At 42.2% G+C, this 26,548-nt stretch overlaps 1 protein-coding gene across 2 annotated transcripts in view; it reads left to right on the forward strand.

The window, feature by feature from the left end:
• The window catches only part of LOC144490665 (lysosomal amino acid transporter 1 homolog), a 33,720-nt gene extending 9,021 nt beyond the window's left edge, over positions 1–24,699 (forward strand). Inside the window, exons 2-7 of one of the 2 annotated variants that reach the window (XM_078208366.1) lie at positions 528–657; positions 7,951–8,059; positions 15,211–15,377; positions 15,600–15,695; positions 16,172–16,357; positions 24,452–24,699. In XM_078208366.1, the coding sequence (XP_078064492.1) occupies positions 528–657; positions 7,951–8,059; positions 15,211–15,377; positions 15,600–15,695; positions 16,172–16,357; positions 24,452–24,580 (817 nt within the window). In that variant the 3' untranslated portion in view covers positions 24,581–24,699. The remainder of the gene's footprint in view (positions 1–527; positions 658–7,950; positions 8,060–15,210; positions 15,378–15,599; positions 15,696–16,171; positions 16,358–24,451) is intronic. The other variant, XM_078208373.1, reaches the window with a different exon arrangement.
• Positions 24,700–26,548: the final 1,849 nt, after the last annotated feature.

The following is a 26,548-nucleotide window of genomic DNA, read 5'->3' on the forward strand; positions in this document are numbered from 1 at the left end:
GTCAGACCAGTTGAGACTTTTCAGCATTTTCTGTTTTTGTTTCAGATTCCAGTATCTGCAAGTAATTTGATTGTACTCCTAGATATTGCTTGGTTTATACACTGTATCCTAAAGCATGAGTCCTCATTTTCAGGAGAAATAAGATCAAGAAATTTAGAGGAGCAAAATAATTAAATTGGGTATTGTCTTATATATGAACTCAGAATGAATGTGCGCAGAACTCATTGCACCACTCATGTTCACTTATGTACCCACTATACAGGTGAATGGAGGGTTAAATTTGAAATGTGTTGATTACAGATTAAAGGCTAGTCAGAAATTATAAAACATAAAGCCCTTGCTTATTGAAAGTCTGAGTAAACTTAGTACAGAAACTATGAATGTATGAAGCTATTTGGAGAAATGATCTATTGAGAAGACATTGCATGGGTTTTTTTAAAGAATCCGTTAATCGGTAATTTGTTGTAAAATGTTTAAAAAGTCACCAAATTAAAATTGTATTGATCCAATTTGATTTTTCTTTTTAGCCAAATGTATGTGTCTTACAAGAATGCAAAGGTTGACCATGCACTATCAGTGGGGTTTCTGCTTTGTTGGGTCTGTGGTGACATCACCAATTTTATTGGTTGCTACCTGACCAATCAGCTGCTTATTCAGGTAAGGCAACCACTTTGCACCCCTATGTAGTAAATGTGAGAAGCAACGTTCAAAATAGATTGTAGATTTTCTATTACAAAATTTAAAAACATAAATAACCAAAGAATGTTCAGGGAGGAGGCTCCTGTTTTCCTGTTTTATTTACACCGTGAGCATTCAGCAAAATAAACTTTAAAAAAAATACTAATGAGTAATCTTGTGATGGAACTGATTCAATCTACGAGAGTTCAGTCAAACACGAGTTTATCTCAGCTTTTCCAATTAAGTACCCAACGAGGCCTTTCACCGTTGCTGCCTGAATGACAGGATTCAAAAATAAACAAGATTAGTCTAAAAAGGGTGTTTAATGATGTTAAAGTTTTGTTTCCTAATGGGTGCACTATATGCTGAATGTTGCCGTTTCCCCCTGTCCTTTCCACTCAGACAGCACCTCGTGCTTCTTGCTGATAAGTAGGAAGACAACCCACTCTCAAGTATCCCTCCAAAGCTACATTCAGCCACTGGTAAGGCCTGCCTAAGAGCACCCTAGTGAAGATGCATATCTCTTGCCTTTTTTTCTTATTGCCTCTTGAAGAAGAGGCACCTGGCCTCCTTTGTGTGCTGAGACACAGCTGAGAGATCTTGATGGAGAAAAGGAAATGAATCTCTATAGTGTTGCACTATACTGCATCCTTGTGTTGATCGGGACTACATTCTAGTCAATATATGTTATTGAGTTCTGAAATAGATTAATTATTCTACTTAAAGCAGCGTTATTATAGGTAACCTTTTCAATGTTAATTACAAACATATCCCAATTATTACAACATCTATTTACACAATTATAATGAAAAAATTATAAATTGATGATTTGCACTGCAATATTCTTGAAACATAATTTGTTCGATTATATTTCAGGCAGTTACACATGCTATAATTTTAAGCTAGCAAAAAATAGTTGCACTGCTGAGCTGTTTAAATGAGTTGTGAGACTTTAAGTTCTACACCCAGCAGAACGCTTTCCCCTGCTTATTCATCATCAAATAACACTGGCACAAAGAGTATTTCCTCAAATTGTTGCATGCTTCTTGATGCCAGGGTAATGCATCCTAGCTATGATTTTTTAATTATGTAATTTTCTTATCAAAATTGTATGAGCATTTGACTTCATATGGAACTAAGTACAAGCTTTCCTTTCTGTGTCATTTCTGAGCCTTTCTTGAGTTTGAAAGTAGGGTTGTTATGATCCCAGTTGATGTGATAGCTGGATGGGATGATCCAGAATAGGATCTTGGCTCAGAAGACCATAACTTTTATTTTCCTTTTAAAAATCATGGAGGAACAGAGTCACAAGATCGCTAATTAATTTTAACATTAAAGAAAAACCTCTTATTAAACTTTTTAAAAATGGACTATGATACAATATGCCTTTACTCCCCTCTTAGCTTAACACTTACACGCAGGTTTTAGAATCACCACAATTTACAAAGTACATCTACAATGGCCTCATTAAGGAACAAAGTCCCTTCAAAGCACACAAGATGACTGTGGGCAAATACACTCTCCACTCTGAACCCCAGGTGAAGGTTTATGGATGTCTCCTCACAAATCCCCCCACATGATTGTCACATGAGAGTTTCCAAACTCCACTCCCAAAAACATGCTTTAAAATCTTCTCTCATAATGATACTTTCCCTTAGCAGCTTACATTTCAAAATCCAGTCCAGGTCCTACAAAGGATACTTTTAAACAAACCTTCGGCTCCATTTTTAATAGCAAATCCAGTCCAGGATTTTACGCCACCCATTTTAGTTTTTTTTAGTTAACTGCTTTTACACAAACTCCAAGATCAAACCACCGATTTCCATAGTTATTCCAATTCACGTTCCACGGGCTGCAGTAAAATCTCTCAACCCTGAAAATCACCAGGTATCTTTCTGGCATTTCAGCCTTCTTCTCAGCTTGATTTGTCTTTACTGAACAGTTTTCTGTTCTGGTGCCTTTAACTTCAGACCTCTTGGAAACTTCTCTTCATTTCTCTAGTTTCCTTAATTAGTTGCTCTTCAGATTTCTGCACTTGCTTTCTTAACCATTCCTCCATGGTTTTGCTTTTCTTCTAGCAAAGCTGAAAGAGATGTTCCCTCTCTTGTCTTCTAAAACCAACTGCTCCTGGCAGAGCTGCCTTCTCTCTCACTACCTGGGTGGGATTTTACAGTCTCGCTTATCCCAAAACCGTAAAATCCTGCCCGAGGTCAACAGGCCTTTGCATCGTCTGCCCCTCAACCGCTCCAACTCCTGTGGCGGACGGGAAGGTGAAATCCGGCCACCATCTCCAATTGCAATTAAGTTAGCTAAACCAAAACTTAAAAGGTTCTCTTCCTTATGAGTCCCCAGTTGCTAAGCAACACCCACATGCTTATGCCTTTTATTTATTCTTCACACTGTAGCCCTCTCTGAGCGCAATAGAAACACGGTTGAATTGAACCAACCCCCATACATATGAACACCTGAATCCAACATGAATCTAAGTATAGATTTTACCCTTCCAGTAGTGCAGTATTAAATTAAACCCACTTAAAACTACACCTTATTTCTAATGTTTACCAATACAAATATAAATCCCTTAAAACTACCTTGTTTTCCTAACAGGATATTAACAAATTAAGTGTCTGAATCCAGACATTTGTTTGAATCGATTCTGTGCCTCACCACGCAGGGTACAACTTTTTGATATTAAACATTTAGTTGCAGTTCAACATTGAATGAATGCATGTTGTCCGTAAGTAGTGCAAGTGTACTCTGAACAATGCAGAAAAACTGTTAAGTTGAAGAGAATTGAAATAAAAGTAACTGAAAATGGATCTTTTGTTTTGATCCTATTTTACAGAGACTGTGCAGTTAGACCAAATATTCAATGGAGTTGCTAAGGAATTAGATTTTGGATCTCAGTGACCTCTTTTCACAACTTAGTTAATAATGAAATGCACCCTTTTTAAATTTGCGTGTTGACTGTAAAATGTGCTAGGGGAAGAATGTTTTGTATGAAACTAGACAACTGTGGTTTATCTGAAACCAACTGAGGGAATATTTGACATACTATTTGTAGCTTTGCAGCTAAGATCTAAATGTATGGCACAGACCGAGGACATACGCTGCTCTAATATCTGTGTTTATCCTACAAGTGTGAGGCCCATTCAAAAGATTTGGATAAATTTGTGCTTCCATAGAATCGTTACAGCACGTATCCATGCTAGCCCTCCAAAGGAACAATTTTCTTTATTCATGAAATTAACCTAGAGATGAATTTGAATGGTGATTTTTGTATTTAATTATGATTACAAAGTACCCTTCATTATACTATGGGACCTCACTGTGTCTCTTACACACAGCTTTCATTGACTGCACTAGTTCCATTATTGGTTTACAGATAAGACATGGCCAGGTATGAACAGTTATCCCTATAACTCATGCTCCCAAAGCTATTTCTGCAACAATTTCTTCCATAGTACTACACCACAAAAAGGCTATTTAGTCCAACTGGTCTTTGTTAGTGTTAATGCTCCATGGGAACTTCCCCTGCTCCGATTCATCTAACCCCATCAAAATAACATTTATTTCCTTTGATCAAGCTTCCCAATGAAGGCGCATTTTCTTTACACTGAGGCTCTGTAACCTGGCGCTTGCCCTCTGACCAGCCAATGGAGTTTGCATGTTGTTGCTCTGTCCTACTGAGCAGTCTAAACCAGTGATCCAGATTGACTCTGACACTCCGCTGACCCAGCCTCATACCCCTGCAGCAATAGGCTGAATTTTCCATGACTCTGGTGGATGTGTTTCCCACAGTGGATGGGGCACATCAAATGGTGTGGGACCCACCCCACCACCACCTCACCCACCTCCAAACTCACTCTCATAACCCAGGGGGCTGGCAGCTCACCTGCCATGTTTAAAGGTGAATTAGGCTTGTTATCAAGCCTATTGACCCTGATTAAATGCTGCTTGCACAATAGAATGTTTGGTGCAGGGAGCAAGGTGGGAAGCCAAATTTTTCTTTTTACCTTAAGTGCTTTACAGGGCAGGAAGGAAGAGGGTGGGTTTCTCCAGGAAATGACTTTTGCCGATCATGGGCGCCTCCCCTCCCCCTTTAGGTTGAACCCCCCACTTTCTTCTTACTCACTCCCTCCCTTAAACCCACCCTGTCCTCCCTTCTCCTCATTGTCCCTCTCCCTAACTTAACCCTCCTGGCCCAAGACTCTGGGGATCCAAGACATTGGGGTCCTTTCTTCTCCAGCACCTTCCTGCTGCTGTTGGGGTGATGGAACTGCCAGCTAATCCGATCGACCAGTAGCTCCAGAGGGTGGGACTTTCTCCCGAATGAGAGGTGGGAGTCCCACTTGACCCTCATTAGTCCGCCCGACAGTGCTTTATGGCTGTGGGACAGGTCAGTGTGAAGCATGTCGGCTCCATGCCGGTGTGGTTTCTGGGTGTGCTGTCCACCTTACCCTCTCCCCATATTATTCAGCCCAGTGATTGAGCAGTTACGTTCCAAAGCTGGAATTTTCCGGTCCCACCCACCGGTGGGATCTACTGGTGCTGCCAAAGTCAATGGACATTTGATTAGTTCACCGCATCCACCATGGGGGAACCCACCGCCGCGGGGCCAGAAAATTCAAGCTTAATTTTAATCTCTGCACTGTGAAGTTTGATGTGCAACAGAACTCAATGGGTGGGATTTTCTGGTTGTGTTCAGCCCAAAACTGGAAAATTCCACCTGAGGTGAACGGACCTTTGCATGGCCCACCTCCTCACCTCTCCCCCCCCCACCCCCCCCAGAGCTGCTTCTACTTTCCATAATTAGACCATTTTAAATTTCATATCCAATTGGAATTTGGTGTGATCAGTCCCATCGAGTAAAGGTTTAACACATTTCATGTGGCACGGTAGCACAGTGGTTAGCACTGCTGCCTCACAGCACCAGGGACCCAGGTTCGATTCCAGGTTTGGGTCACTGTCTGTGTGGAGTTTTCACGTTCTCCCCATGTCTGCGTGGATTTCCTCCGGGTGCTCCGATTTCCTCCCACAATCCGAAGACGAGCTGGTTAGGTGCATTGGCCGTGCTAAATTCTCCCTCAGTGTACCTGAACAGGCACCGGGGTGGACTAGGGGATTTTCACACATTGCAGTGTTAATGTAAGTCTACTGGTGATACTAATAAAGCATTGCACAAATTATCCTATTTAATACTCACCAAAGTCTTTCATTTATAATGAAGGTGCTTCACAGGCCAATATCTTGATATTGGTCATATAATTTTGTAAAGTTTATTTATTAGTCACAAGTAAGGCTTACATTAACACTGCAATAAAGTAACTGTGACATTCCCCTGGTCACCACAGTCTGGCGCCTGTTCGGGTCAATGCACCTAACCAGCACGTTTTTCAGAATGTGGGAGGAAACCGGAGAACCCTAAGGAAACTCATGCAGACACAGGGAGAACGTTAAAAACATTAGTTTGAATTAATGGCAATTTATTTCTATAACTTCCAACAAAGCAAATCCAACCATAAAACTGAAATAAAATAATTTTTGCCAATTGATAGGTAACCTTCCTTTGAAGAAATCTGATTTTAACATAGATGTTCAAACTTCCTGGCAACATGTCCAAACCTGTTCTGAAAGATGTAGTAATTGACAAATTTATTTTCTGCCAAAGGGACCTCGGGACTTATTCTTAGTAGCTATTTATTTGGTTACTGCTCACTTGCAAAGGCAGAATATCTTAGCTGAGTCTTGCAACTGATGAGCAATTAAGGGTTATCTCAAATGGATATATAAGACATTAATGAAACAGATTGTTCTATACAGGCAATCCTCAGATTTAGAAGGAGAAGTTTTATAAAAGCCCTGTGGTGCAGAAAGAGGCCATTCAGCCCATCGAGCCTGCACCAACAACAATCCCACCCAGGCCCTATCTCCATAACCCCAGGTATTTACCCTAATTCCCTAACACTATGGGACAATTTAACATGGCCAATCACCCAAACTTGCACATATTTGGAGTGTGAGAAGAAACCAGAGCACCAGGAAACCCACACTGATACGTGGAGAACATGCAAACTTCACGCAGACAGCTCCTCTGGCAGCTTGTTCCAGACACTCACCACTCTCTGTGTGGAAAAAATTGCCCCTCTGGATCCTTTTGTATCTCTCCCCTCTTACCTTAAACCTATGCCCTCTAGTTTTAGACTCCCCTACCTTTGGGGAAACATATTGACTATCTAGCTGATCTAAGCCCCTCATTATTTTATAGACCTCGATAAGATCGCCCCTAACACATTAGTCAACCTTCCGAACCGGAGTCCTGGCCTGGTGAGTGAAGGGTGCAGAGGGCCCAGTGTTTCGATGGGAGGGTTCACAACTCTTCTGGGCATGTTCAGGGTCAGTGACCCAATATTGTACTGCTGGATGTTGAATTATTTGGCTCTTTCACATAAGGCTGCATTTAAGAATACAAGCTGTAATGTATATGTATAATAAAAATACTTTTTGATGGGCTGATGTGGAGTTGTAAAGTCAGAATCAACATCACATCAGTGTAAATTAAGCGCCGTAAGTGCCTTTTGTCAGAGCTTGACTGTCGTAAAGTCGAGGACTGCTTGTACAGTTAGGAGATCCAATAGTGAAATTAAAAATCCAAGTTATAGCGGGGATACAAAACTTCTTACATCGTTGAAATACAATTGACCCGTAATATCTATAAAGAATTATAAAACTGTAGAAAATAATGTTCTTAAATGATGTACCGAATAGTAAGCAGGCTTAAATATGTTGAGGTAGAATCATAGATCATAGAATCCCTACAGTGCAGAAGGAGGTCATTCGGTCCATTGAGTCTGCACCAACCACAATCCCACCCAGGCCCTATTCCCGTAACCCTACTCGTTTATCCCTGACACTAGGGTCAATTTTACCATGGCCAATCAACCTAACACGCACATCATTGGACTGTGGGAGGAAATCGGAGCACCCGGAGGCAAACCCACGGAGACAAGGGGAGAAAGTGCAAACTCCACACAGACGGTGACCCAAGACTGGAATTAAACCCGGGTCCCTGGCGCTGTGAGGCAGCAGTGCTAACCACTGTGCCACCGTGCCGCCCCTTGTCGCAAATCACAAACTTATTTTGCTGTAATGCTCCTTTATATTACATGGTAATGTATTGAGTTATGTTTAGTTTTAATGGACATTCTAATTTCATGTTTGTATCTGGGAATTTGTATCAATGAAACTAACCATGTTTTCTATTCTTCCTAGACTGTTACAGCTAATTTTTATGTTACCCTTGACAGTATGATGATCTCACAATTTGCCTATTATAAGCTGAAGAATAGGAAAGGCAGATGTAAGAAGTATTTTATTCAGTGTAAGTGTTGCTTTTGGGGTTCATATTGTTGAACTTAATATCTTTCTAAATAACTTTTTAAGTAATTTTGGCAGTTCTACTCGTTACAGTTTGGCACGGCTGCTGATTCCAGCAGGAATTGCGCCTGTTTTGAATGGTGTTTTCTCCCTCCTGAGTTCCCCTTCAAACCTATTTGCATATCACTGAATGCAAAATCTGCCATGCATAATAATCAGGCAAATTTGTTTTTAACATTTTTCTATCATATATTTAAAAGGGGTAACTTGATGAAGTTTGGTTAAAACGACTGAAAATAGGTTTATTGTACAAAATAAGTAATTTTCAATTCATGTCAATCCATCATCCTTTTGAGTAACCTGATTTTAAATCACAGGATTTGTTACAGTACAAAGGAGGCCATTTGATCCATCACATCTGCATCAGGTCTCTGAATGAACAATTCACTTTGTGTCATTCTCCAGGCTTCTATCCCTAACCCTGCACGTTCTTCCTTTGCCAATAGGAATCTAAATCCATTTTGAAAGCTTCATTTTGAACCTGCTTCCCCCACGCTCTCAGGCAATGCGTTTCAGACCTCAATCACTCTCTGCGTGAAAAAAATATTGGGGGCAATTCTCCCAAAAAAATTCTAAGTGCAGAATTTGGGTAAAAAACTGGAGTAAAGCAAGCTGGTTTTTTTCAGCAGAAGTTTCAAAATGAATCTCCCATACTCTGTGCGCTGCAGAGTGCACCAGTGTGACTCACTCCAGAAATCAGTGGGTGGGTCCTGTTCCTGCTGGAGAAGCCGGGCAACATAGCGCTGAACGATCCACTCTCAGTGCCGAGACCACCGCATGCGCAGTGGCCCTTGTCTGCCGGCCTCCTGATCGCAGCCCCCTCCCCCAGCATGTGACTGGGCCCAGCCATGACCACTCCACCAACCACCCCCCCCCCCCAGCACCCCCTGCCCCGACACCTCCCCAACCACTTTCCTGGCCTGCCTCGATCACCAGACCACCCCCCCCCCCCCACCCCCACCACAGCCACCTCAATCTCCCACACCACCACCGCCCCCTCCTCCCCCCCGATTTTGAAAATGCTCCCATCCCGCTGAGCTAAAAACACAGCGCAGCAGGATGGGAGAATCGCCTCCATTTTCTTCTAACACTTTTGCTTCAAAAGTGATATGAAAAACGAATTACTCTGAAATAAAGACACGGGAGCGCTGGAGGACAGACTCAAAGCAAGGAAGTTATCAGAATTGAAAGGATGCAATTATAAGAAATTGAGCAGAGAATTTTACCTATACCCACATTACCTTTCCTTTGGCCCTGCAAAATGTTCCCTTTCAAGTGTACATCTAACTCCCTCATAGAAGTTACTATTGGATCTACTTCTATTACTCTTGGAAGAATTGTCTTCCAGGTGATGAAGAAATTTCCCTCAGCTACACTCTGCTGTTTCTGTATCCTTTGGTACCCAACCACTAGCGGAAACAATTTCTCCTTATTTATTCTTACAGTCTTATCATATTCCCTGGTACATTTGAACACCTCTTTTTAAATCTCTCCTAAACCTTCACTGCTTGTTGGAAGACGATCAAAGCCGAGTCAGGTTTGGGCTTTTTCTGGAAAAGAGAGAGCTAAAAGAAAAACTGATAAATGATCAAGGGATCTGATAGGGTGGATGTGGTAAAGTGTTTCTGCTTTTTTGGTGGATCGAGAACCAGTAGCATAAGTGTACGATAAGCACAAACAAATCAAAGAACTTTTGGAGGAATTTCTTTACAGAGTGGTGAGAATGTGAATGCCACATGGAATAATTGAGGAAGGTAGCATTTACAAGCAGGCTTGATTCATACATGCAGGAGAAGAAAATTGAGAAATAGGGAGTCAGGGTGCGAAGAGGTAATTAGAATGTGAAGATGCTCATAGAACATAGAACATAGAACAGTACAGCACAGAACAGGCCCTTCGGCCCACGATGTTGTGCCGACCTTCATCTGAAACCAAGATCAAGCTATCCCACTCCCTACCATCCTGGTGTGCTCCATGTGCCTATCCAATAACCGCTTAAATGTTCCTAAAGTGTCTGACTCCACTATCACTGCAGGCAGTCCATTCCACACCCCAACCACTCTCTGCGTGAAGGACCAACCTCTGATATCCTTCCTATATCTCCCACCATGAACCCTATAGTTATGCCCCCTCGTAATAGCTCCATCCACCCGAGGAAATAGTCTTTGAACGTTCACTCGATCTATCCCCTTCATCATTTTATAAACCTCTATTAAGTCTCCCCCTCAATCTCCTCCGCTCCAGAGAGAACAGCCCCAGCTCCCTCAACCTTTCCTCATAAGACCGACACTCCAAACCAGGCAGCATCCTGGTAAATCTCCTCTGCACTTTTTCCAGCGCTTCCACATCCTTCTTATAGTGAGGTGACCAGAACTGCACGCAATATTCCAAATGCGGTCTCACCAAGGTCCTGTACAGTTGCAGCATAACCCCACGGCTCTTAAACTCCAACCCCCTGTTAATAAAAGCTAACACACTATATGCCTTCTTCACAGCTCTATCCACTTGAGTGGCAACCTTTAGAGATCTGTGGATATGGACCCCAAGATCTCTCTGTTCCTCCACAGTCTTCAGAACCCTACCTTTGACCCTGTAATCCACATTTAAATTAGTCCTACTAAAATGAATCACCTCACATTTATCAGGGTTAAACTCCATTTGCCATTTTTCAGCCCAGCTTTGCATCCTATCTATGTCTCTTTGCAGCCTACAACACCCCTCCACCTCATCCACTACTCCACCAATCTTGGTGTCATCAGCAAATTTACTGATCCACCCTTCAGCCCCCTCCTCTAAGTCAGTAATAAAAATCACAAAGAGCAGAGGACCAAGCACCGATCCCTGCGGCACTCCGCTAGCAACCTGCCTCCAGTCCGAAAATTTTCCATCCACCACCACCCTCTGTCTTCGATCAGACAGCCAGTTACCTATCCAATCGGCCAACTTTCCCTCTATCCCACACCTCCTTACTTTCATCATAAGCCGACCATGGGGGACCTTATCAAACGCCTTACTAAAATCCATGTATATGACATCAACTGCCCTACCTTCATCAACACACCTAGTTACCTCCTCAAAAAATTCTATCAAATTTGTGAGGCACGATTTGCCCTTCACAAATCCGTGCTGACTATCCCGGATTAATCCGCATCTTTCTAAATGGTCGTAAATCCCATCCCTAAGGACCTTTTCCATCAATTTACCAACCACCGAAGTCAGACTAACCGGTCTATAATTACCAGGGTCATTTCTATTCCCTTTCTTAAACAGAGGAACAACATTTGCCACTCTCCAGTCCTCTGGCACCATCCCCGTGGACAGCGAGGACCCAAAGATCAAAGCCAAAGGCTCTGCAATCTCATCCCTCGCCTCCCAAAGAATCCTAGGATACATTTCATCAGGCCCAGGGGACTTATCGACCTTCAGTTTATTCAAAACTGCCAATACATCCTCCCTCCGAACATCTATTTCCTCCAGCCTATTAGCCTGTAACACCTTCTCTTCCTGAAAAACATGGCCCCTCTCCTTGGTGAACACTGAAGAAAAGTATTCATTCATCACCTCGCCTATCTCTACTGATTCCATACACAAGTTCCCACCACTGTCCTTGACCGGCCCTAACCTCACCCTGGTCATTCTTTTATTCCTCACATAAGAGTAAAAAGCCTTGGGGTTTTCCTTGATCCGACCCGCCAAGGACTTCTCATGTCCCCTCCTAGCTCTCCTCAGCCCCTTTTTCAGCTCGTTCCTTGCTAACTTGTAACCCTCAGTCGAGCCATCTGAACCTTGTTTCCTCATCCCTACATAAGCTTCCCTCTTCCTTTTCACAAGACATTCCACCTCTTTTGTGAACCACGGTTCCCTCACTCGGCCATTTCCTCCCTGCCTGACAGGGACATACCTATCAAGGACACCCAGTATTTGTTCCTTGAAAAAGTTCCACTTTTCATCAGTGCCTTTCCCTGACAGTTTCTGTTCCCATCTTATGCCCCCTAATTCTTGCCTAATCGCATCATGTGGAATGTAAATACCGCACAAATCAGTTGAATGGTATACATTTTATGTAATAGGGCCCTTACTTTCTCCTTCTCTCCAATATCATCATTACTCAGAAATCATCAGCAGCAATCCCTTGGGTCAAAGATGATTCATCCTTGTGAATGGCTGGGCTTAAAACTCAGAAATAAAAACTCAAATGATGTCCATGTGCAAAGAACCTCCACCTGCAAATTCCCCTCCATCCTGACTTGCAAATGCACCATCCTGACTTGCAAATCTATCGCTGTTCTTTCATTGTCACTGGTTCAAGATCCCGGAACTCCCGCCTTAACTGCACCGTGAATGTGCCTGCACTGTATGAACTGCAGCAGTTCAGGAATGTAGTTCACCACCACCTTCTCAAGAGCAATTAGGGATGGGCAGTAAGTGCTGGCCTTACCAGTGGCAAACACAGGAAGAGTTTTAACAACACCAGGTTAAAGTCCAATAGGTTTATTTGGTAGCAAATGCCATTAGCTTTCGGAGCGCTGCCCCTTCGTCAGATGGAGTGGATATCTGCATGCATGGAGTGGATGGAGCAGATATCCACTCCATCTGACGAAGGGGCAGCGCTCCGAAAGCTAATGGCATTTGCTACCAAATAAACCTGTTGGACTTTAACCTGGTGTTGTTAAAACTCTTACTGCGTTTACCCCAGTCCAACGCCGGCATCTCCACATCATGCTTACCAGTGGCAGCCAGATTGAATGGACAAATAAAAAAACATGTCCCGATAAGAGTTTCAAGTTCGAGGTAGATATTGTGACCTCATAATATTTGATTATGCAGCATGACTTTACTATGTTTCGGTTTAGTTGGAAAATATTGACTTTATTTAATCCTTAAGTACATTGTTCAATGTTTACTGCTGCAATTTAAGGAAAGGGTAAGGATTTCTTTTTCTGGTGGGTGGGTCCTATGTTTTGTAAGTATCATGTTATGTAGCAATGTACTGAATATTTCCAGCATGATATGGCACAGAGTGCTGTGTTACATGGAGGTCAAGCAATTTTGCACTGTGATTTTTAAAATCGTAATGCGGTACAGATGGAACATTTGTGGGAGTGATGATTTTTTTCTTGGGCAGAAGCACAGTGAAAGCATTTTGCAATTGGAAATGATTAAAGAGGTCAAACTCTCCAAAATTAATGCAATGTGTTTCATGTCGAAGCCTTGTTGAACAAAAGTATTTGAAATCAGTTTATGTTCCCTGCTGATAGAAGCACAGTTTAATTGAACTATTTCATGGCATCTAAGCAAAATACAGTAGTAAGTGCAGACATTCATGTTGGTTGTGTCTCCCTATTAATTCTTGCTTATTCAATAATCTATGTCAGGTGAGCAAGCACGTTTCCTCCCTGTTGGGATAAACTGTTGGCCACAAGAATTGTTTGGCTAGAGCTGCTGACAGAAATTAAGTTACTCAAGTAAATTACCGAAAGAAACAGCATAGACATTGCAGCAATAAGTTATTTGTATCAGAGGAGAAACTATGGCCAGAATTTTACCGCCCAGCCCGCCACGGGAAGCAGAGCGTGTGAGGGGCGGAACATGGAAAGGTCTGTTGACGTTGGGCAGGATTTTACAGTTTTGGGACAAGCGAGGCCGTGAAATCCAGCCCTATGTCCGAAAACCTGTGGGGAAGCTGTAAATTTGAGCAATGTAATTAATCATAGAATCCTACAGTGCAGAAGGAGGCCATTCGGCCCATCGGGTCTGAACCGACCACAATCCCACCTAGGCCCTATCCCCATAACCCCATACATTTACCCAAGCTAGTCCGCTTGACTCTAAGGGGCAATTCAGCGTGGCTAAAGACAATTTAACATAGTTTACGAATATTTGAAATTAAACTTTTAAACAACCCAAACATATTTCAATCATCATGAGCAATAATGTTCATGCATTTGTAACACTCAGTATTTGTATTTCTGTAATCATGCATTGTACCTGACATCAGATGATATTTGTATTCAGTGGTTATTTCAGTAAACTGGAGGCTGGATCAGAACTGTCATTTTCAAACGTTCCTATTGGGATTGATGTTTACGGTTGGGGTGAAAAGCAGGTAGATCAGTTTGCTGGGTGGTGGGTCAGCTTAGTGCTTACCTAAGTTTCAACCTCCATGTTTGAAATTCTGTTTGATTTTCCAGCAGTAGAATGAGAGAGGTTTATGACCATTTCCAATGTTATGGGATATTTGACCTGATGCAAAGTTGAAGCAACTCAACAAATAAGGCAATGCGGGTTGATTTTAATTTTTGGCACAAAACAGATAATGTGAGTGGAACGTGCTTCCTGTCTGCCCATTATTTCTACTGTGGGGCTCGAGTCATTTTGAGACCAGGCTTTTGAACTGCACTTGCCAAACAGGCATTCCTGGTTGGGGAGGATGGGAATTGGTTCCCCTCTCCCCACCACCCAACCCATGAGGAGACAGGCAACATTCTAGGCCAGCGGTGTATTGAAATCATTATGGTGTGCCAGGAGGGCACTCCTGCAGAAGTAGGCAGGGGCTCCAGTCACACGTCTACTGCTAATATCATGATGATGGTGATCAGATCCTAACGGGTGCAGGAGGAGACCTGACACTGCCTCCACACTGCTACCTCCACACTGCTACACTGGATGGCAAAAGTTCAAAACAGCTCCATGGCACCATGCACTGCCAACAGTTGTAATCCCTCTGAATCAAAAAGGAATTGTTCATGAAATTTCAACATAAGTTATTGAAACTACCAGCTATTTGGATTATAATCTGTAGATTTGTACTGTCATTAAGATGACTATCCTTACTACCAGCATCATAAAGATCTAAACATGGTCCTGGTTTCTGGAGTGGATCTGGATAAATGGCAATTCTGGTTCTTTTGGATGGCCATCAGGTATTTGGCTCACCGCTCCCATATTAGCCGCTTATACTTCTTCCTGCAATGGAGTAAGAATGCCACATCCATTTTTTTCTTTGTGTATTTATTTTACATCTACTCCACTGCTAAGTGGAATAGAGACTGCTATTGCAACCTGAACAAACTCTGGTATGTTTCTGTCTTTCAGCAAATGCCCTTTTGAAGTGGCTGTGTGTTTCCTGGGTTCTGTTATGTGTGATAGTAATGATGACTATATTACATTTATTGAGAAGATCTCACCATGGTAGGAGTCGTCCAGGACAAAGGGTTTGTGATGGCGTTGACTTTGTTTTAGTCCATTTATTTATTTTGAAGGTACTCATGATATAAGATGCTATTTACTTGAGATTCTAAAAGCTCTAAAACAAGTCTTTAACATTGTTAAAATCCTGCATGTCATCTTGAACACCTTTTTGTATCTTTATTCCCTAAAAACTAAAAACATAATCGTGAATAGCTGTTATGCTTTCTAATTGTAAGATTTTATTGCTTTTGTTCATTTTTATCATGGTGAGTTTTTATTTCGCTGTTTCTCAGGGTACTTTTGACATTGTTGAATTTGTGGGATACATCAGTGGCTACATGTCCTGCCTATTCTATCTTGGATCTCGCTTTCCACAGCTGTACAAAAATGTAAGTAATTTATTCCGTTTCTGCTTTCAGGTTTGTGAAATTTTAGATTAGTTTTGTCAGAAAAACAATGTATCCTTCCTTTTTGTTTGATGCTTTCTGTACGTGTGGTGTTGGTGTTGCTGGAGACCGCACCAAGTATTTATTTGTTTTTCTCCTGGAACGGGAAGCGCAAAAGTTCAGCGTGCGGCATGGAATTCTCTGAGGCAAAAACAACAATTCCATTGTCTGTGTGGTCGGCACATTGTGGGTTACAAAGAATTCCATTTATAGACCGAACACTGTACTGAACTTGCTGAAATCCAAATTATTGTCGTTGGTCAAAGGACACTTGGCCCCATGGTGACATTATACAATAATATGTTTATTTGCTGAATGTGAATTTTGTAACTATCCAAAGGCTTTGGATAGTTACAAAGTCATATTTTTATAGTTTATTTTTAAAGGTACCCTTATTTAGTTGATGTACTCTGTTGCAGTTCCAAAGGAAATCCACGGAGGGTACATCCTATTTGCTGTTTGCACTGGCAATGCTTGGCAATACTACATATGGACTGAGTGTGGCAGTAAACGTGCCTGAAAATAAAGCATCAGCCAAAAAATACATCCTCCATCATCTGGCCTGGCTAATAGGTAGCTTTGGGGTGCTGTTGGTGGATTTCTGTGTATCCTTTCCAGTGTTACTATCACAGCATGCAACATTTATTTTATTGTAAGCACGACATTAGAGGCTTGCTGGAGAGTTTGTTGAGAGAGAATATTGATTTTACAAAATTTATTTTTAGCTTTGGCTTCTAGAGGTTCAGTTTGTTAAAAGACGTTAAACTTCTTGCAGTTTCCAGAGGTTTCAAATTTTGAGTAGTCTGCATAAATGAAATACATTTGGAATTTGCAGTTAGTTAAAGGGCATGGGGGAAAAAATAGGGAGAAAATGGTATGGCAGGTTTAAAATGGCGTGGCGGGGGAGGATGTTAGAACTCAAAAGTGCTGAGTAGCATGTGCTGATTTTGTGAATTGGATGTGAAACTCGACAAGTTCTACAAGTTTGGAATCTTCTTCAAATGGCAATTATTGCTAGATCGATTATTATTTTTAACTCTGAGATTAACAGACTTTTATTAAACAAAGGTAATAAGGAATATGGGAATAAGGTGAGTATATGGAGTTCAATTACAGGTCAGTTGTGATCTCCATGAATGGCAGAATGGACTCAAGGTGCTAAATGGCCTTCTCCATTTTCCATGTTCCCTGAATCACATGCCCCTTTCCCTAGTAGGCCTCATTCCCAGTTAGGCCTCATTCCCAGTTGGGTCTCATTCCACTGTTACATAAAAAGTATCAAATTTCCTGTCTATTTATCGCCTTTCTTACTTGTTTGAGGTCCACAGTATATAAACTCAGTTTGATTTACTACTTGCTCTTGTCAATTTCCGCTCATGTCAGCACCATATCCAAGTTAATATTACACTTGATAGAAAGTATCACTTTATTACTCAAATCCACTGAAATCACTCCCTGCTTTTTGTTTTAAGGAAAATAAATTTAAGTGGAGCTTATACTGAATTTTTTTTAATGTGTGTTTAGGAAACAGGCGACATTGACAAAGCTGCATTTCATATCTCCTTAGTTGCCCTGGAAAGGTACTGATAAATCTTTTTGGTGACATGCTGTAGTCCCATTGAGCTGACTCCGAGTACCAGTAAATTCCCTGTTATTAATCAATTTTAAAAATCTGTTTTTCTATTTTTCCAACTGATATCTCCACACTTCTCCACATTATATTCTACCCACCATATACTTGCCCAATTGCTTGTTACCTAAACTTTTTTCTGCCTCCTTCATCCTCCTCCCATCATAGCCAAAATCTTCCGTCCTTGTTCGTGGCTTGGATTTTCTGGTGCCACTGTAAGTCAATGGAGTTTTGGCTGGAATGCCGAATTTTCCGCTCTCGCTCACAACAGATCGAGCCACAGACGAGACTGGAGAATCCCCCCCCCCCATATTTTGTATCCTCAGCAGACATGGACACTTAATACTTCCCGTCATCTTCCCATCTAAGTCCCAAGCACTGATCCTTGCCATTATTTAATTAATCCCAAATAGACAATGACCCATTTGTTTCTATTCTGTTTTCTGTCTGATAGTTAATCCTTAATCCAAGCTAATGTATTGTCCAAAACCCATGAACTGTAATTTTGCATGGTGCATTATTGAAAATTATTTGAAGATCTGTATACAAACATCCTCTGGTCCTCCCTATTTGTCCCATAGGGACCCCAAAAAATGCTAACAGATTTTCCAAGCATGATTTTCCTGTCATAAATCCATGTTTACTCTGTCCATTCATATTATGATTTCTACGAGCCCTGTTACCACTGCTTATTAATAGACTTTAATCTCTTCCCCACTACTGATTTTTTAAAAATTTGTTTATGGGATGTGGGCAATGCTGGCTAGGCCAAAATTTATTGCCCAATCCTAATTGACCTCAAGAAGGTGGTGGTGAGCTGCCTTCTTGAACCACTGCAATCCATGTGGTGTATGTACACCCACAGTGCTGCTAGGGAGTGAATTCTAGGATTTTAACCCAGCGACAGTGAAGAAATAGCGATATATTTCCAAGTCAGGGTGGTGAGGGGGTGATGGTGATGGTGCTGCCAGGTGTCTGCTGCCCTTGTCCTTCTAGATGGTGGTGGCCATAGGTTTGGAAGGTGCTGTGTAGGGAGCCTTAGTGAGTTTCTGCAGCGCATCTTGTCGATGATGTACACTATAAAGTTCTCCCTGTGTCTGCATGGGTTTCCTCCAGGTGCTCCTGTTTCCTCCCTGGCGCTGTGAGGCAGCAGTGCTAACCACTGTGCCGCCGCTGTGCATCAGTGGTGGAGGGATTAAATGTTTGTGGACGGGTTGGCGATCAAATGGGCTGCTTTATTCTGGATGGTGTTGAGCTTCTTGAGTGTTGTTGGAGCTGCACTCATCTAAGCAAGGTGAGAGTATTCCAACACACTCCTGACTTGTGCTTTGTAGATGGTGGACAGGCTTTGTGGAATCAGCAGGTGAGTTACTCGCCATAGGGTTTCCTAGCCTCTGACCTGTTTTTGTAACCACAGTATTTATATGGCTAATCCAGTTCAATTTCTGGTCAATGATAACCCTCAGGATGTTGATAAGAGGGGTTTCAGTGATGGTAATGCCATTGAATGTCAAAAGGCATGGGCTAAATTCTCTCTCTCCTGTTGGAGATGGTCATTACCTGGCACTTGATAGGCTAACTTGTCTATATTACTCTGTTTACTTCCTCCACCTTGGTTAGGTTTGCAACCTTCCAATTCTTGGGGACATTAGAATCTAGGGAATTCTGGAAATTCAAAACTAATGTATCCAATATCTTTCCAGCCATGTCTTTTAAATCCCTAGTGTGTAGGCCATCAGGACCAGGGGATTTGTTGATTATTATTCCCATTAATTTTTCTAGTACTAACTCTTTGTTATTACTTTTTTTTACATTCCTCATTCACATGTTTTTATGTCTTCCAGATGAAGACAATGTATTCATTTTTTTTACAGAAGCTTTTACTGTTCGTTTTTATGTCTCATGATTGTTTCCACTCAAATTAGTTTCCTTTTTCAATTTCTTTGTCTTCCATAAATCATCTCAATCTCGGGTTTACCATCCCTTTTGTCAACATTAGAAGTCGCTTCCTATACTTTAATACTATCTTCAGTTTCACTAGTTAGCCAGTTGGAAGACTTCAATAGTGTATTGCATTTGCAAATTATGAATTAATTCTTTAACTATTTGCCATTGCCTATCTACCATCCTTTCAATCTAGTTTGCAAATCTACCAAGGCCAATTCATACCTGGGTAGTTTGTTTCAAGATTTATGATCCTAGTTTCATATCAGATCACTCTCAACTCAATACAAAATTCATAAGGACGTAAGAAATAGGAGCAAGAGTGGCAGTTACTAATTAACTCTTGTCATGTGCACAGCAATATATCTAAAATAGCCTGTTGCCTAGTTGGTTCATTGACATGTTGATCGAGAAAATTAAATTGAATGCTTTCAATGAGGTATTGCTGCAATTTGGCTTGCCCAGGCTACATAAAGTTCTCAACAATTACTGTTTTATCCTTGTTATATGCCTCTCTAATGTCCTCATGCTCGATCTGACACTACAGTTACTGTTCGGAAGCTTGTAAACCATTCCCACACTTGTTGTTTCTTAGCTCCACCAAAACTGATTCGCCATCTTGATTTTCAGAGTTAACTTAATTTCTCTTTTTTATCACATCTTTTATTAATGGGGCTACTTCTTTATTTCCAATTTTCTTATCTCTTCAAAAGATCAAGTATCCTGAAACATTTATTTCCCAATCTCAGTCATTGTGCAAACATGGGCTGAGTTTTCCTGCAAAAGGCTGGTAGTGGATGGGAAAAGCAGCGTTCAACCCGCAAACAGCAATGGCAGCTTTCTCCACCGTATAGCACAGGACTTAGAGAAAAACTTTTACAGGGGCAGGTCCCGTGATGTAATGTTGGTGGAGTGGGCTCTGATTCGCCCACTAAGCCAGCAACTTAATCACTCCAGGATCGACATGCCATTTTTAAAGGCCACCCCAGCGCCAAGGAGTTCACGTGCAGCCATCCCTTCCCCTACACCCATCCCCCGATACTGCCCTCTGGAGCTACATTGGCATGGCCCTCTTCCCCTACTCCCACCCCCCCACAAGCCCCAGGCTCCACACTCAACCTGAGCTCCAAAACAAACAAAGAACAAAGAACAGTACAGCACAGGAAACAGGCCCTTCGGCCCTCCAAGCTTGTGCCGCTCCTTGGTCCAACTAGACCAATCGTTTGTATCCCTCCACTCCCAGGCTGCTCATGTGACTATCCAGGTAAGTCTTAAACGATGTCAGCGTGCCTGCCTCCACCACCCTACTTGGCAGCGCATTCCAGGCCCCCACCACCCTCTGTGTAAAAAACATCCCTCTAATATCTGAGTTATACTTCGCCCCTCTCACCTTGAGCCCGTGACCCCTCGTGAATGTCACTTCTGATCTGGGAAAAAGCTTCCCACCGTTCACCCTATCTATCCCCTTCATAATCTTGTACACCTCTATTAGATCTCCCCTCATTCTCCGTCTTTCCAGGGAGAACAACCCCAGTTTACCCAATCTCTCCTCATAGCTAAGACCCTCCATACCAGGCAACATCCTGGAAAACCTTCTCTGCACTCTCTCTAACGCCTCCATGTCCTTCTGGTAGTGTGGCGACCAGAACTGGATGCAGTACTCCAAATGTGGCCTAACCAGCATTCTATACAGCTGCATCATCAGACTCCAGCTTTTATACTCTATACCCCGTCCTATAAAGGCAAGCATACCATATGCCTTCTTCACCACCTTCTCCACCTGTGTTGCCACCTTCAAGGATTTGTGGACTTGCACACCTAGGTCCCTCTGTGTTTCTATACTCCTGATGACTCTGCCATTTATTGTATAACTCCTCCCTATATTATTTCTTCCAAAATGCATCACTTCGCATTTATCCGGATTAAACTCCATCTGCCACCTCTCCGCCCAATTTTCCAGCCTATCTATATCCTGCTGTATTGCCCGACAGACCCTGGAAGGTCTGCTCACCAGGTGCTCGCCTTGGGAAACCAGTCGTGATTTATGCCATACTACCCTCACACTGACATGGGTGGATTTTTTGATGGGGATGGTGGGATGATTCAGACTTGGACATCTGATAATTAAATACTGATGCATTCAAATAATGTTCCCGACATTGAACTCTGGGATAGGCATCCGTCACTGAGAGGCTGGGGAGGAGGAGACAATTGGTATCACCTATTTATGTCGGCGTCAAACGTGATTTGGGAGTCATCACGCGATTTTTCATTCCCGTCGCTGAACCTGCCCAGTGGGATCGGGAGCAGAAAATCCCGGCCCACGTCTCTAGTGAACATTCGATCAAGCCCAGTAACAGTGGCACAGTGGTTAGCACTGCTGCCTCACAGCGCCAGGGAGCCGGGTTCAATCCCGGCCTCGGATGACTTTCTGTGTGGAGTTTGCACATTCTCCCCATGTCTGCTTGGGTTTCCTCCGGGTGCTCCGGTTTCCTGCCACAGTCCAAAAATATGCGAGTTAGGTTGATTGGCCATGGTAAATTGCCCCTTAGTGTCAGGGGGTTAGTAGGGTAAATAAGTAGGGTTATGGGGATAGAGCCTGGGTGTGATTGTGGTTGGTGCAGACTTGGTGGGCCGAATGGCCTCCTTCTGCACTGTAGGGTTTCTATGAACTCTATTCACCACCACCACCACCCCCACCAAGCTGTCTTCAGTTTAATACTCTATCGCTCTGGTTATTCTCCAGGAAACTGCTCACAGCCCAGTTTAATTGAAGTCCATCTCAACTGAACATCTGTCTCTTTCTCCAGTACAGGTGCCAGTGCCCCATGAATCCTTGTCTCCCACATCACCATGTTGCCCATATAGCTCGGGTACAATCCAGAGATTATTACCTTTGAGGCTCTGCATTTTAATTTCAGTGCTAGCTCTTCAAATTCAGCAGCATCTCATTCCAGGCGTACCAATGTTGTTGGTTCCTCGATGAACCACAACAACTGGATCCTCCCTCTCTCTCATGTTCTTCTCCAGTTGCAAAAAGATAACTTTAATCTGACACCAGGCAAGCAACATAATCATTGCAACTTCCAGTCATGACTGCTGAGAACCACACCTATCCCTGTGACTGTACTGTCCTGACCAAATTCATTTATACTCCCACAACTTACATGGCTTCCTGTACCATCGTCAGTTTACCCATCCACCTGTAGATCTTTCCCTCAAAAACACAAGCAGGAAGAACCTTGTGTTTGTTTGGTAAAGACGGCACCCAGGGTTCCATAATCTGCTTGACTTAGTCACACACTCCTGTTCCTGGATCCAAATATCCAGGCAATTCAACAGTGTCTACAGATCAACTCTGAGTTGAAGATTTTGTGATGTGGACACTTAACTGGAGATGTGGTTGTCTCCGATTATGATGTTCGCCATATTCTCCAACAAGCCACATTGTGGCGCACTACATACACTGTCATCTCAATGTAACTTTGTTTTATTCATTTCATTAATTAAAGTTACATGTTTATTCAGCTGCATGCATCCAACCAAGTGAATGTTGAGTCGTCCAGCTCCCTCCTGACTTGGATCTTGCATATGGTGAAGTGGCTTTGAATATTCAGGAGATTGGACACCTAACACAGTGTACCCAGCTTTTACCCAGCTATTATAGCCACAATGTTGATATGTCCGGTCCAGTTTTGCTTCTGGCCAGTGGTAACCTCCCAGATGTTAATGGTGGGGACTCGAGTGATGATTCTTTTGAAGATCGGAGGAGATAACTGACTTTTTTGTGATGATCAATATGTGGCACTTGCATGGCATACTTTAACCTGTCACTTATCATCCCAAGCCTGAATATTACTGTAGATTAGCAGGGGCTGGTTCCTCATTAGAGGAGTTGTTAATGGGAAGACAATCCTGTGACTTTGTCAGCAAACAGCTCATTCCTGATCTAATGACAGCGAGAAATTTATTAATGAACAAGTTAAAGGTGGTTAGCCCCTAAATCTTCCACAGCACTGTTCTGGGGCTGTGATGACATTAATAATTCATCCACCTTTCTACAATGTGTGATTCCAGAGGGTTTTTACTTTAAACCCTTGACCTCAGTTTTGAGGAGGCTCCTTGATGCCATACTCAGTCAGGTGCTACCTAATATTAATTCAACTCTTTTGTCCATGTCTTAACAAGGAGGTGTGGAGCTGCACAGTTCTGGTAAGCACTTGAACTAACTGTTAGTGAGCAGGTTACAGTTGCGTGGGTGTTGCTTCATGGCATTACTGATAATTCCTTTCACTGAGAATTCCATTGATTGCGAAGGATCAGATAGGGAAAGACTGGCAAGGTTATTTTGATACATAAAAAATATTGATTCCACACCAAAGACATAAAGCAACCTGTTGTAGAAATTAAAATGCTGACCACAGTGGTACTGCAATGAAAATGAAATAGCATTAGGAAATATCTATTAAAACTGTACTGTCTTCATCAGTGATTACACTTTGATTCACAATTTCCCTCATTAGGCTGGTGGTGATTAACGTTGTGCATCAATTATCCGGTGTACATAAATTATCAAGCAGTTCCTGGACAGTTATGTTACTATCCAAGATTTTTTTTAAATTCATTTGTGGGACATGGGCATCGCTGGCTGGCCAGCGTTTATTGCCCATCCCTAGTTCACCACCACCTTCAAGGGCAACAAGGGGTGGGCAATAAATTCTGGCCAACCAGCGGCACCCATGTCCCACGAATGAATTTTTAAAAAATTCTTGGATAGTAACATAACTGTCCAGGAACTGCTTGACCATTTATGTACACCAGATAGTTGATGCGCAATGTTAATCACTGAAGGAAATTGTAAATCAAAGTGTAATCACTGATGAAGACAGTACAGTTTTAATAGATGTTTGCGAATGCTATTTTATCTTCATTGCGTTAGCACTGTGGTCAACATTTTAATTTCTACAGCAGGTTTGCTTTGTATGTTTGATGTGGAGTCAGTGTTTTCTATGTGTCAAAATATTTGCATAATGCTGATCATATCTCCACTATCACGTTTCACAAATGTTTAACTAAATTTGTAGGTTACATACTCTCCGTTATATCCTTGATAAACCTCCGACAGATTACTGCACAGTTCATTAGATATCGAAAACGCAGCAACTTGTCTCTCCGTTCAATTCCAGAGGTGGCACCACTCCTTGATGATGAAGAGGAGCTGAACAACTTTGCACAATTGCAACGTTTTAAATGAAATGACTCCTGAATGTTTGACCACATCTGAATTGCTCTATAACGTACTGCTTGTATGACTTTAGACTTCAGTCAAAAGCTAATCTGTTTTGATATTTGCATCATATTACAATTGTCATCCACATCTGTATTATTAAAAATGTTGGATTTTTGAAGTTGTTTCTTTATCTAATTTGTTTGGTGAACAGCACGTTATGAAGTCAGATCTCATTCTAACAATCTAATTATCAGGCATTGATTACTTGTCTGGCAGTATTCCATGGTTCCTACCACAAAGTTATACTATTCGATTCGCAATTCTTGGTCATACTTTTGGTCCAAACACACCCACCTATTGCCAGGATTTATCTGGATCATAGAATCCCAATACAGAAGGAGGCCATTTGGCCCATCGAGTCTGCACCGACAACAATCCCACCAAACCCTATCCCTGTAACCCCACGTAGTTGACCCTGATAATAGCCCTGACACTAACGGGGAATTGACCTTGGCCAATTGATGTAAACTGCACATCTTTGGAGTGTGGAACAAAACCGGAGCGCCCAGAGGAAACCTATGCAGACTTGAGGAGAGCATGCAAACTCCACACAGACAGTCACCAGAGGCCGGAATTGAACCTGGGTCCCTGGCGCTGTGAGGCAGCAGTGTTAATCACTGTGCCACCGTGCCGCCCAAATGAAAAACAAAGATCAGGCCCTAAGGCCCAAGACCAGACCCAGAAACCCTTCCACTGCCTCACCTGTAATTTTCAAATGATGTGCACTTTATTTTACAGAGCAACTTACTGCATCAATGTACATCTCTCACCTTTTTGGTTGCAGTATCTGCCATCTGTCCAAAAAAACTCATGTTTTCACCTTCTTGCTGATCCTCAAAAGTCCCGTGATCCAGATAAATACATCTGGCATTCAAGCACAAACTGGTAATGTTAAAACATCCACCCATTTCACAACTTACTGTTGAAAATAGTTCATGGCATTTCAGCAAAATAAAGTGAATGGAGAGAGGATGTTTGATATTTTCTTGGAAAAAGGAAGAGGAAAAAAAACTGCTGATAGACAAAGCTTTAATCTCCAGAACCAAATGTAATAACATGTGTATTAGTTGCGATATTGCGCCAATGTTCACCACAAGGGTAAATAGCGACGTGGGCGCAGAATCTCATGCAACTAAAATGAGAATCTTGCCGGAGACATCTTCCAATTCTTCCCATCCCACTCCAATGATGTAACGAGGTTCCCACCCAGGAAGGTTGGGAACCACATTTCAATAACTTATGATATAATTAAAGGGTTTCCCTGCCATATCGCACCCCCCCCCCCACCCCCTGGCACTGCCCCGGCACTGTCCCCAGCACAACTCTGGGGAGCTCCAAAGAGGTGGGGGGGGGGGGGGTGGTGTGGGGATGGAGGGTGGCATCGTTCTTCTGCAGTGGGATGTATTTTTTTTATATCACAGATTAGAGTGCCAGTTTTAAAGGGTGCCCTTACCCCTGTAGATCTGGCATTGTCAGCTCTATTAGGCCTTGCCCCTGAGTGTGACGGCGTGGGCCACACAGAGATTTTGTCTGCACACAGAGGTGTAAAACATGGTGAGAAAAGTCAGCTTTCCCACCTGAACGAACACTTTACGCAAATAACTGAAAATTCCATGTTTCGTGTTCAAGTATCAGCCATATATGTAAATTATGAAACTACACAAAATTGCATTTTTTCATGAATTGTACCACAACTATGACCTCTCCATAAGTAGAGGAAATCTTAAGGCAAGTTTACAATGTATTGAAGTCATTGATACACTCTGATAAAGTTTTAATGTGTTTATCAGCTGATTCAAAGAACCGTTTCTAAATTCTCATTAAGTTTGGTGTAGATGTCCTCTTCCATTTCCTTTCTGTAGCCTGCCTGTCATGTTTTATTTACTATTTATACTTTGCACAGCACTTCTAACCACTCCAGAATTCATTTGT

This window comes from Mustelus asterias, chromosome 3, assembly GCF_964213995.1.
Source record: "Mustelus asterias chromosome 3, sMusAst1.hap1.1, whole genome shotgun sequence".
NCBI lineage: Eukaryota > Metazoa > Chordata > Chondrichthyes > Carcharhiniformes > Triakidae > Mustelus > Mustelus asterias.